The sequence below is a fragment of the Heterocephalus glaber genome, unplaced genomic scaffold (genome assembly GCF_053883595.1).
Source record: "Heterocephalus glaber isolate CG9 unplaced genomic scaffold, H.glaber_assembly_v1.0 deba00000546, whole genome shotgun sequence".
Classification (NCBI taxonomy): Eukaryota; Metazoa; Chordata; class Mammalia; order Rodentia; family Bathyergidae; genus Heterocephalus; species Heterocephalus glaber.
The window spans coordinates 35,746,377-35,759,556 of NW_028258147.1; the positions used below are offsets into that span (position 1 = coordinate 35,746,377).

The 13,180-nt window shown below is 36.5% G+C and overlaps 2 protein-coding genes across 3 annotated transcripts in view; one reads left to right on the forward strand and one right to left on the reverse strand.

Annotated features, from left to right (window-relative positions):
• Positions 1-10,251, reverse strand: part of Gtpbp10 (GTP binding protein 10) — a 30,861-nt gene extending 20,610 nt beyond the window's left edge. Inside the window, exons 1-4 of one of the 2 annotated variants that reach the window (XM_004862387.3) lie at positions 10,098-10,251; positions 8,034-8,227; positions 6,874-6,965; positions 6,137-6,281 (exon numbers count right to left, since the gene is read on the reverse strand). In XM_004862387.3, coding sequence (XP_004862444.2) covers positions 6,137-6,281; positions 6,874-6,965; positions 8,034-8,227; positions 10,098-10,130 — 464 coding nt within the window. In that variant the 5' untranslated portion in view covers positions 10,131-10,251. The remainder of the gene's footprint in view (positions 1-6,136; positions 6,282-6,873; positions 6,966-8,033; positions 8,228-10,097) is intronic. The other variant, XM_021242650.2, reaches the window with a different exon arrangement.
• Positions 10,247-13,180, forward strand: part of Fam237b (family with sequence similarity 237 member B) — a 50,192-nt gene continuing 47,258 nt past the window's right edge. Inside the window, exon 1 of the mRNA XM_087204741.1 lies at positions 10,247-10,708. The gene's annotated coding sequence lies outside the window, so the exon portion shown is untranslated. The remainder of the gene's footprint in view (positions 10,709-13,180) is intronic.

Below are 13,180 nucleotides of genomic sequence, written 5' to 3' on the forward strand. Positions count from 1 at the left end.
GAAGATGTTTCAGAATTCTGAGTAAAATAATTGTTATTCTTAATTATGTAAAAAAGAAATCTTGAAAAACAACAAAAAAAGAAATTTTTTTAAAAACCCTGCAATTCACATTTTCAAACTTATGCAAAAGCAAGGAAGAGTACTGAAACCCATGTAGTAATCATCTAACTTTAACAAATATTAACACATTGCCAGTACAATTTTTAAATTTAGTTTGTTTGAACAGACACCCAGATACAGTACATTTAAATTAGCTGATTTGTCTCTTTAAATCTCTTTTGATATAAATTCTCTCTCCATTTGCAATTTACTTTTAATAAAACTGTGTCATTGTTTCTTTTTCAAACAGTCTGGATTTTTCTACTGGCATCTCCATGGTATTGCCTGGATTTTGTATTTGGTAGTTATAAAGTATTGACAGAAAAATTAAAAAGCTACTTCATACTTGTTTGGTGTGGTTTTTAACTTAATAATATAAGGTGACAACTTTCAAGGCAAACTGTAACATACTTAACTAATTGTAATTAATGTTTGGGATTATACATAACATTATAAAAATATGCCAGACACAGTTCTGCATACCTATAATCCCAACTACCTGAGAGGCCTAGGTAGGAGGATTAAAAGTTTGAGGTCAACCTGGAGTTAAATTAGACCCTGTCCCAAAATAAAAAAGGCTGGAATGTAGCTCAATGAGAGAGCGCTTGCCTAAACATGTGCCAGTCCCTGGGCTCAATCCCCAGTGCTAAAAACAAACAAAAATGTATACAGCTAAAAGGACATACAGTTTTAATGATCATTTCTTTTTTTTTTTTTAATGATCACTTCTGAGTATTGTTATGGTTTGGGTCTATATGCCTCCTCAAAGCCTCATGGGGTCAGAGGTGGTTAAATCTAACTGTGTGATGCTGGGGTTAAGAGCCTGTGATTACTAAATCAATACACTGATTGGTTTGGCACTACCCTAATCTCAGTAGTCTGGATAAAAGAGGGACAGAAATGTTCCCTTGCTTGCTTGCTTTTGCTGTCTTCAACCGCCATGAACTGTTGCTCCTCTGTCATGCCACCCAGCCTTGGGGCCAGCCGATTATGGACTGAAATCTCTACTGTGAGCTAAATAAACCTTTTCCCCTTTAACTTTGGAAGTTGGATATTTTGTCTCAGCAACAATAGAAAAATAATTACAACATGTATTATTGGTCTACTTTTTTTCTAAAGACCTAAAGTTACTATCCTTAAACCTTTGCACATATCTTCAATCTCTTTCTTGGAATAAATTTCTAGACAAGGAAATACTGGCTTAAAATCTGTATTCATTTTAAAGACTGTTGATTTTATTTTGGTAAGTTGTGCTCAGGAAAGTCCACCATGTATTTAAAAAGTACCAAGAATAGGGGTCACTTAAAAAGATTTTTTTTCCCTAAATCTCGATAACATCAAATTTATCCAACAAATTGACTTTGTGTCAGGGAGCATTAGAAAATACAACAATGAAAGCCCAGCATGGTGGTGATGGTGGTGCGTGCCTATAATCCCAGCACTCTGGAGGGTGAGGCAGAAAGATCACTAAGAGTTCAAGGCCAGCCTGGGCTACATAGTAAGACTCTGTCTCAAACAAAGACACAAACAAACAAAAAAAACCAAGCCAATACAATAATGATACAAACATGAACCTTTGCCTTCAGAGTTTTCATTCACATTCAAGGAAATGCTTTTCCTTTTTATAACATTAAAATATTTTTAAAATTTTTATGCTGGCAAGGCTGTGGGGGGAAAAAGGGGTCCTTCTCTACTGGTAGTAAGAATGTGAATTGGTACAACTACTATGGAAATCAGTATAGAGATTCCTCAAAAAACTAAAACTAGAGGTTCCATTTGACCCAGCTCTTTCCCTTCTGGGTATCTTCCTGAAAGAGTTAAAGACATCATATTACAGTGATACATGCATACCCATATTTATAGCAGCACAATTCATAATAGCTAAATCCTGGACACAGCCCATATGCCCATCAACAGATGAATAGATAAAGAAAATATGGTATTTATATACAATGGAGTGCTACTATGCCATAAAGAAGGATAAAATTGAGTCATTTTTAGGTAAACAGATGCACCTTGAGAATATAATCTTAAGTGAAGTAAATCAGACACACAAGTTTAAATACTAATTTTTTCTTTTGTGTGAAACTCAAAATATAAATAAGGAGAAAAATGGAGGATAGATATTAAGAAGCAGGAAGAATATTTTTCAAATGGTAAGGGGAACAAGAGATGGGGAGGGGAGAAGGAAGGAAGGGAAAAAAGATTTAAAGGAAAAAGCTAATTGAAAAAAATGGAAATAAAGCTTTTGTAAATGCGGAGGGGAGATATGTTGTGTACATGTACAAATCCCCCATGATGAATGTGATCATTATGTACAGCAAACATGTACTCAAAAATAAATTATAAAAAATTTAAAAATGTTTTATTTTTATGAGTACATTTTGTGATATGCAATGATTACACTCATTGTGGGGAGTTGGTACATTGGTACATATCTTTTTTATCCATCTATTTGTTGATGGACAAATAGGCCAAGGAAGCTCTTCTTTCAAAAACTGCCAGGCTTTCTTGGGATAATGGTATACCTTGAAAATATCCCTTTGGAATTTTATAAAAATCTGTAAGCTCTGCAATGGAGCTATTTTAATAATTTTCCTCATAAAGTTTGGTGTTGAATTATGTGAGATTTCTTAATGATTTGTTTCTCCTAGGACATAAATTATTTTCCCATATCCCATTTCACTCATGTTTTCGACAGCAAATTGCAAGCATTTTTGTCCATGAGCATAAACTAGCTAAACTAGCTTATTTTCTTTCAATTATCCTCATGTTTTCATAATAATGGTTAAACTCAGAAAAATTCAAGCAGCTATTTCCAAGGAAATCAAAGTATGACTAAAAGAATGCTCGTGGATGAAGAACATATATTTGAAATTTTTCTTCAAAACTACACAATGAAAATTTTAGAGGCTGAAATGCAAAGATCAGATTTGACAACAGCAGAGTACAGTGTATTAGTTCTTCTCAGATTCAGTTCATTCCTCAAACTAGCTAAAAGGCTATCTACTTTCACTGGTATTCATAGTAGCAGCTTCAAGAATAGCTGTCTTGGGCCGGGATTTGGCTCAGTGGTTTTGCCGCCTGCTGTGGAAGCACAAGGACCTGAGTTCGATCCCTGGTACCAAAAAAAAAAAAAAATAGCTGTCTGATTTTAAAACACTAGAATATATTTATTAAACATTTTGCTTAACAATTGTGATGCATTCATTACTGAATGTAATTTAAAATTCACTTCTGAAAAGCCCAGTATTTCCCTATATGAAGTCTCCAATAAATCAGCAATACAAAGATGATGATGATGATAGAAGCTATAATTCATTGGGTATACACAAATGCAAAGCATGTGTTCCACTGTAAATCTAACACTTTACTCACCAACGTTTAGGGTAAAACCATCTCTAGGCACTATTAAAGATGACCTAAAGGAAGCTTGTGAAGGCTGTGTAACTTACTGACACCAATTGGCTTTTATTGCTGTATTTTCTAATGCTGCCTGATACAAAGCCAATCCTTTGGAGGATTTGAGATGCTAACCCCGTCTATCCTGAGTTCCCCACTTTTATTACTCAGTTTTGCTATGCTCTTTTTCATCTGTAAAGATGTCTCTTTGGAATATGAAACACATTTTTCTACCAAATGAGATGGTAAATCGCGGGATTGCCAGTCTTATCAACAAAACCCTATTAAACCCACAATATTCCTGAAAAATACAGAGGATTATAGAATCTATGCCGCATAGTTTTCATAACTGTGTTTGTTAAAAAAAAATTAAATGTGAATGGCAAGCCAGGATCAGAATGAGGCCTCTGCGAACTTTAAGTGAATGGTGGTTAAGAGCCAGTGGCTGGTCAGGCAGGATAAGAAGTAAGGGATTTAGACTTTAAGAGTCTAGTAAAGAAGCAGTGAGATAGCTGGAGGGGAGTATCAAAGAGATAGATAGATTGACTGATTGACTGACTGGTACCGGGGATAGAATTTGGGACCTTGAGCTTGCCAGGCAGGTGCCGGAACCACTGAGCGAAATCTCCAGCCCCCAAAGAGATCTTTTTAAAAAGCAAGAAACAACTAGAATTTTGGAGTAGAGGAGCAGGGGACAGTTTTCCCTTTTCCTTAAGCCTTCCATTTGAGCAACTGTAATGCTATAGTGGAGGACCCCGAAGAGGAAGCAAGAAAGAAGACAAGCTATTTGAAGTTTTACCTTCCTTTACTGTCTTGCCTTCTGTCTCCCTTCAATGTCCATCAGCCCTGCAAACCCCACAGCTAAACAGCACTGCTTAGCAAAAGAATGGAGGCTGGCGAAAGAGAAGAATACTGAGGCCTGCAGTTCTCAGAACAGGTGATTCTAAGCAGAAGCATAAGGACACAGAAACAGTGACAGCAAGAGCTGATTCAATGCCCAGAAGGGTGTAAGTCTGAAGCATGAGACTGCCTCTATGGGTCACTGGGCATTAGTTTAATGCTAATTTCAATCTACTTACACTCTCAAAAATATCTCAATCACATTCCCCTTCTTTTTATTTCCTTCTGCATACTTCTGTTTTTGAAACAGGGTCTCACTGTGTAGTCCAGGCTAGCCTCAAACTCATGGTGATCCTACCTCAACCCCCCCAGTGCTGGAATTACAGACATGCACCACCATGCCTTGCTCTCCTATATACTTTTGGGTGTAGTTTGTTTGGATTTCTAACTTTGTATCTGATAACATTCTTTAACCTTATTGTAAAATTGTTTTTAATTATATTTAAAACATCCCTTAGCACATCTAGTCAGCAGTGTTGCTGATCAGTGGATTTTTCCTGTATGGTGCTATGGCAAGAGATTTCTTAATGTCTACTACTACACTTTCATTCAGTCCTTGATTATTCATGATTATAGTGGGAATATATGAATTTTTTAAAAAAGCAGCCTAACTTCAATTTAGTCATAAACATTAGCTGAGAAACTCTGAGTTTTGGTAAATAAAAATTGACTGATCAATTTTTTAAAATCCATTCAACATCCTACTGGCCTATTCAATTGCTCTGCTCTTCCTTTTACAAATGAATAGTAACCAGGAAACTCTTATTTTGAGAATTTGAAAATAACTATAGCTGACTCTTAACAGCACAAGTTTGAACTACAAGGGCCCACTGAAACACAGATTTTTTTGGAGGATTGGAAATCAGCAAAAATTTGTAAAAACTTGCAGATGAAAGGCATAGCACAGACAAATTGTAAAAATTAAGAAAAAGGTATATCATGAATACATAATCTATTTTATTATTTTTACATAAAATATACCCAAATCTACTATAAAGTTAAAATTTATCACAACTTTATGCATGCAAAGAATGTACATGGCACCATTTGCAGTCAAGAAAAATGAATATTAAATCATAACTGGAAAATACTGGCTGTAGTACACACTGAAGTACTGTAATATTTTCAGTTGCCTCCTGTTGTTACTGAAGTGTGCTCAAGTGTTGCAAGTATGTGTTTAAAATGTCAGGTAATGCTAAACATCTCCACATGAGCAGTTCATCTCTCCAGTGAACTGCAGATCACAGTAAAAAGTGATTTCACACAAGTCAGGCAAGGTGGAACATGCCTGTAATCCCACCACTCGAGAGGCTCAGGCAGGAGGATTGCTATGAGTTCAAGACCATTCTGAACTACATAGCAAGACTGTGTCTTAAACAATCCCCCATCCTGCAAAGTGATTTCACAGTTCCTGTATTTTTCATGATATATAGTACATGTAACATACAAAATATGTGTTAACTGTTTATGTTATTTATAAGGTTTCTAGCCAACAAACAAGCTAGTAGAAGCTAAGTTTTGGAGAAAGCAAAAAGTTACACGCAGACTTTTGACTGCAGGGGGAGTCGTGTTGGGACCAGCACCCCAATTTTCCATTGTTCAATGGTCAACTATATATTTAATTATATGTCCTCTAAGTACACTCAGCCTACAAATTCTACAAACTAGACATAATTCTCCTTCCAAATTACTAATGCTATTTATAAAGTGCAATAAAAATATGAATAGTACTTACCCGACTAGTCCTACATCAGCTATAAGTTTTAGGTCAAGGTGAATCACTCGTTTCTGGCCTTTCAGTGGTAAGAAATTTGTAAGTAGTTTACCACCAAGGCCACCTTCAGCTACCAAAATTCTGTCTTCCTCCTTATTGAGTTCTCCTTTAAATGAGAATGAAAATATACCAAAGATAAATAATACATTGTATTTTTCTTTCATAATGCATGCTAAGAAATTGCAGTTTACATAAAAGACTAAACCACAGGACTAAATTTCTTTTAAAATTCTGACACTCTAAAGTTAGGGGGATAGCTGAAAGGTAGGGTGCTTTTCTAGCACTTATAAGACCCTGGTTCAATCCCCAAAAGCACTAAAAAATAAAAAAATTTTTAAAAAAATCTGACCCTAGAAAATGCTTTTTGCAAGCAGTTGAAAAGAGATTAATTATGTTTTTAAAACCAAGTACTTTTATAACTTTAAAGTAATTTAAATCAGTAAATTTACAAGAATTTTAACATGTCTTAAAAAGCTCTAAAAATTAGATAAAATTATTAATGTTAAAAAAAATTCCTCTGACCTGGCCAGGGATTTAGCTCAGTGGCACTGTGTCTACCTCGCAAGCACAAGGTCCTGAGTTTGATTGGGGGGGGGGGGGGATATTCTTCTGAAACCCAAGAGAGGCTATTCTTGAAAACCCCCAAGTTTGGAAAATGTGCACTTTCTTCACAACCTTAGAAGCTACAGTATACTCACCTATAATTTTACCATTTTCATCAGTTACTGAAATACCAACAGGTACAGGGATTTCACAGTCTTTTCCTTTGGAACCTTTCAGAGCACTAATCCTACTCTCCAAAAGAATAAACAAACAAAAAATTCTAAATTAAAACATGAAAACCTACTGAGACCAATAGTTTACGTTTCTAGCATATATAATGCTTTATAAACATAAAAAACAAACAATTCCTCTGGTTAATGCACACATTAAATGATTATATATTAAAGGAAAACTAAAATTATTCCTATATGTTGCATTTTAGACTACTATATTCTATAAAAACGGTGATAAATGATGATTTAAATTACTACCAAAAGTCATCTTAACCCAAAATGAGCTAAGATACTGCACCTCTGAAATGAAGAGGTCATTGTTACAATACAAATACACAAGAGGAAAAAAACCATGAAAATCCCCTGAATAATGAAACTGAAAAAAAAATTGATCTCAAGAGTACTTAAGCTAATCTGGCCACTTTCAAATTGCTCTTAAGAGAATAAGTTGGTACAAAATTCTTACTAACTCCACCCCTGGGAATTTATTTTTTTAAAAACCCATTATTTAAAAGGTATCTACATAAGTTCAATAATAGGCAAATACTAATTCCTAGACTATCATATTATATAACACCCTAAATAAGTTTCTGACATAAAAAAAGTTAAATAAAGAGGTTGAAAATATTATGCTGGGTTTTTTGGGGGGGGTGTTGGTCTTCATAAACATACACATAATTACATTAGTATAAACACACAGAAAAATTAAAAAGTTTATCATGGTTATCTCTAGGTGGCGAAATTATAGATGATTGACTTTTGATGGTGGTAGAGTACAGTACCTCAGTAGAAATTTGAGAAAGGGTTTATGTTTGTCCAAGATAAATTTAGAAGAAAACAGTGGGGATTCAGATCATTTTTTTGTCTCTACAGAGGAAGTGAAGAAAAGAATTTACCAACACTGGGAGGACAAATTAATACAAAATTTAAGAACTCCAGAATATTTATACCAGCTTTTCATGTGTTTACAAATTTTAGATGTTTACGTAGTTATAAATACACAAAATTTACTTCAAATTACCAATTAACTTTTATCTTGTAATTTTTTTCTTCTAGAAGGGTTTGATTTATAAATTACTTACCGACTGTTTGTTCCTCCTCCAGCCACAAACCGTTTCTGAGGATATTTGTCTTTCAGTTGTTTTAAAGTCATTTTTTTATGGGCTACAACCCAGACGTCACCACCTTTCCCACCTTCTCCACCTAAGCGAGGGTAACCCATGCCACCACTTCCTCCTTTGGTGAAGAGTCTTAGGTTATCAATGAAATTTCCATACTTAGAGAGAGAGAGAGAGAGAACATTTTCACACCAAATGTTTACCAAATTAGTGAACTCCTTTCTAGTTCTGTTCCACTAAAACTTCTTTTAAAAAAGAATCAATAATGGCTTTCTGTATGCCCATTCTACTGCAGTTTCTTAGCTCACCTCCCTCTCCCCTGTATCTCTCTTAGGATTCTCTTTCTCAATAATCAAATACTGTTCCATCTATCCTCAGTCTCACACCTTGGTCCTCTTTTCATCCTAAACTTTCCTCCTAGGTGATCTCAGCTTGGGCTATCACCTAAGTGAGATACTTTCAATGCCTAAATTGTTGGACATTTCCATCAGGATGTAAGCTTGTAACAGTTTTAAAAAACAGAGAGCAGGACCTGTATTTCAAAAATTTCTCAAATATGTAACCTCTTGGTGGGTATCAGTTGACAAGATAATGGTCACCTCGAAAACAAAACTGCATTCCCCCTTCACACTCCCACAAAATCTGTTCCAGCAATGTTCCCTTAAATAATGAAATCTGTTTATCTATTCATTGAGATTACACAAATGAATGTCTTTCAGACTGTACCTGTTTCTTTCCCAGAAGCCCTGGTAACTCTCTCCTTTCCAGTACTACTGCTCTAGAACTTGACCAACATTACGTTCTAAAAGGGTTTTCAGTGTCTACTCACTCCTTAGGTAATAATACATCTTCCAACTTGTTGCTAAGAGCTATTTTCTGAAATGGATCTGATCTATAATTATGTTTTCCCTCTACTCAAAAACCATCTGTGGTTTTACTGTTTATGAAATGAAGTTTAAAATTCATCGTACTATGTTCAAAGCCCTTACTCCACCCTTCCAGTATCATTTTCATTTATTCAACCCCTTCCATTCTCCCCATCCTTTTGCTTTTATACATGATATACTGCTATGTCTCCATGGCACTCTGCACGTGCTTTTCCTCTCGGTAGAATGTCGTTTGTTCTTTTCTACTGAAAATCCACATTAATGTTATTTTTTTCACTGTACTCTGAATAATGGCACCAAAACATGGCTTGGTTTCATTATTTGAGAGAACATTGGAGAAACAGATTTCTTAATTCTTCTAATCAATTCTTACCCTGACACTGTAGGCTGTCCCAGCAATTTGATTATACCTCTGACAGTACATCTTTGGAAATCTTACACAGTAGTGTTTACTGGTTTTCCACAATAAATCAAAAACTTATAGACCTTTTAAAAGTTCTGTTCAATGTGTGACTTTTTTATGCTCCTGTAGATTGATTCATCAGATACACAAGCGTAGGAGACTCAAAAGAAAGAGGAGGCTCTTTCTTTTAAAGAAATATCTCACAGTGGTAGTGAAAAGGCAATAGCCAAAATATGTCGGTAAGTTTTCAAAGAGACATTACTGGTATGGTTATGGTTTCTTTCTTGAAGTAGCTGTGAGTTTTTACAAAAACCACTGAAAGTCCGACGGTACACAAAAATTGACCTTTTTCTGCCGGAAAGCACACCAACTACACATCTTTGTGTGTGATAAAGTCTTTACAAACAGTTTAAAAGCAGTGTTCTGAAGTGGGAAAATATATGTAAAGATGGTACGGACAGTATTTAAAACGGGAAAAAACCACGGTATTTCAGACAAAACGAAAGGAAACACAACTCCAAACTCCACGCACACCGTATTTCGTGTCTGAACAACAGGCACAGGCCATTTCCCTCGGGCTACACAGCCCTCCCACCCCGCCGCAGCCCGGCCCCAGAGAGCGGGGAGGGAGATCCAGCAGGAAAGAGGCCTCTAGAAGACAACGGTGGGAGAGGAGCGAGGAAGACACAGGATCTCAGATGGCTTAAAGGCACCCGACCTAAAAGCATCAACACGGACCTTTCTGAACAACACGCCACCACAACGCACCATGACCACCACTGGTCGAGAATCCTCCCCGTCGACTAGGCGCAAACTTCAGCAAGGCGCACCTTCTTACGTCACCGCCGGCCACCACCACTTTCTCTTTTGCGCACGCGCTTGCAGAGTGACGCATGCGTGGTAAGGTGCGCGCCAGGGGAAAAGCGCGTCGTCCTGGGCGTTCTCTCCCCTGAGGCGGAGGAAAGTGTCCAGTGTTGGGAAGCTGTGCAAAGTAAATCTCCGAGGTAGCGTAAAGGAGTACGCCCGGAGTGTCTGACTCCCGAATTCACATTTTGAATGGAATGGCAGTGGAACTGGGCTGGCTTGAACTGCTAATTGAGGAAATAGGAAGTACCACAGTGAAGGAACAAAAGTATCCAACAGATATAAAACTAAATGTGTAAAAGACACAGAAACTCAGCCGGGAGGAAAGAGCCCCCAAAGCTGAGTAATTTCCAGGCAAAGCTGGAGCTTCAGGAGGCAATTTAAAACTTACGTTGCAAAAATATTACTAAAAAGACTGCAAGATCAGAGATCTGTAAGAAGAATCTGGTGTACAGTAACGCAAAGAAATTTGTCTTCAACCCCAGGTCAGTGGCTTCTAGGAAGAGTGTTAGTCCAACAGTTATTTAAAGAGAGCCTTTGTGAAAATTAGAGGTTAGGGGGCTCCCGGGCCCCATTCGCCTTTTCTCAGTACTCTTCTAGGGTGAAACAGAAAAGTACACAGGCAGACTAAACGGGTCTCACTGCACTGCTAGTTTTATAGTTCTTTTTTAACATACAAAGATTGTTAACTTCTAGTCTTTTTCACCCCTCAACGTGTCAGTCTCTTCACCTTTCAATAACTGATTATTTGGAAATACCCTTCCCTTTGCTGCTGCTGGACTCCCTCTTTATCATAAGTGAAACGGTAACTGCCATTTAACCTGTAATAGTTGTGTCTTTTTCCTCTACGGAATATTTTCATCATGAATATTAAACACGATTAGATGCTTATCTCCATTTGTGTACTTATTTCTAAATCAGGAATTGTTACTCAGACCTTCTTAGTTAAGTCTTGATTTTTTTGCTGCCATTTGAATTGATAATTAGGTTTTATTATCTTGGAATAAGGTTGAGCGCCATATACTTATTTTTTAAACGCTTATTTTTTAATGAGCAAACCCATGTTCTTTCCCATAACATATATACATACATACATATATGTGTATGAAAATAGCAGGAAATAAAAAATAAGCTGATACACAGCATCAGAATAGTGAAGATCATTGTGTACAGTAAACAAAAGAGAAAGCATAATATTTGTCTTGAACAAAACATGGTCAGAAGTCGAAGTATTTGTTATGGTTCTGGTTACCTAACAGCGAAAAGAAACATGAATCCTGAAATTGTTTCCTTTAAAATGTGCAGATAAAATTAACGTAAAATGAAGGGACCCAAATCATTATCCAGAGCTAATGCAAAAGTCTTATCTGTTGAAAGTATTACTATTTCTGCCACTGAAAAAAGAGAATACCTTCCTCATGCTTTCCAAGATTAAAACATGGATAAATCATTAAATTTAGTGGCACTTGTCATGCTAATCCTAAATGAGCCATTGGCACAAGTAACAGTTTCAGTTCAAACTTAACTCACTGTGTAGCACAGGCTGGCCTCAAACTAGCAGCAATCCTCCTGAGTGCTGGGATCTCAGGCATGCATCAGCACACCCGGCTGAGTCTCAATGTAGTTGTGATTTGCATTTCTCTGATGACTAAAGATATCGAACATTTTTTACCAGAGTGTGGTGAGGCACAGTTGCGATCTCAGCACTCTAGGAAGCTGAGGAGGAGGATCAGGAGTTCAAGGCCAGTGTGGGTTACACAGCAAAGTTGAGGGCAGCCTGGATTATAAAAAAAAAATGAACTTTTAAACATAATTATTGGCCATATGATTTGTACTTCTTTTTAAAAGTGTCTGCCCATTTGCCTGTTTAGTGATTGGGCTTATTTTCAGTGTTAAGGTTTTTGAGTTCTTTATGTATTTTCGATATTAATCCTCTGTGAGAAAAGTAACTAGCAAAACTTTCCCCCATTTCAGTTTATTCATTTATGCAACAATTTCTGAATTCCTGATTTGTCACCCACACACTCAGCCGTGTACTGGCATTTCCAGGGTTACTGGAATAACTGCAACTTTAACCAAGGAGAATAGTGATGTTAATGGCAGAAAGTAGCAAAAATTTGTTTCTACTGAAAAATTTGCTTGCTCTGCTCTTAATATGCCTTATTTTTAATTTGAAGGACAGCATTCAAAAGTTTCTTTTTTTGAAGCACTTATACAAATCCTAAGAATTAAGTTACGGTTTTAGTACCCTCATTCCACCACTTACTAGGGAAGCAAAAATATTTTAAGTTATTTCTACTATATTATTAGTCATCAGTTACTCTCTTTTCTTATATTTTTAATCATCAATAAGTATATGAATGGCAGTGTAATTATCAGAAGGGCTTTTCATAATGATCTTTCCTGCTTGTCCAAAACAAAAGTACTCAAGCAGTGGAAAGGCTGGTAGAATACTCAGAGTTCTCACTTACCTAGTTTATTTCTTTATTGCTTGTTATTAAGATTTCATAAACCAATAGCCACTAACAGTAAAATAGAAGTTTTAGGTAATTTCACCAGGAAAGAATAAAAGGAAATAAATGTGTAAATTAGCATATTCCCGATTTATTTTAAATCTTTATTACTATCACATTGTCTTAGTTACTTTTCTGGTTGCTGAGACATAGTACCCAACACCCACAAGTTAAAGGAGGAAACTTTTATTTCAGCTTACAGTTTGTAGGTTTCAGTCCATTGTTGGCTGATTCAAAGGCAGGGCAGCATGGCAGAGGAGCATGACAGAGGAGAAACAGTCTGTGGCAGAACAGGCAGGAGGCAGCAAGCGGCAGTGAAGCAGCAAGCCTCCCTTTCCCTTTCATCCCATCCAGGCTACAAGCCTTTTGGGTGGTGCCACCCACACCAAGGTGGGCCTAACCTTGATCCACACCCAGAACTATGATAAAACAATTAGAGGACAA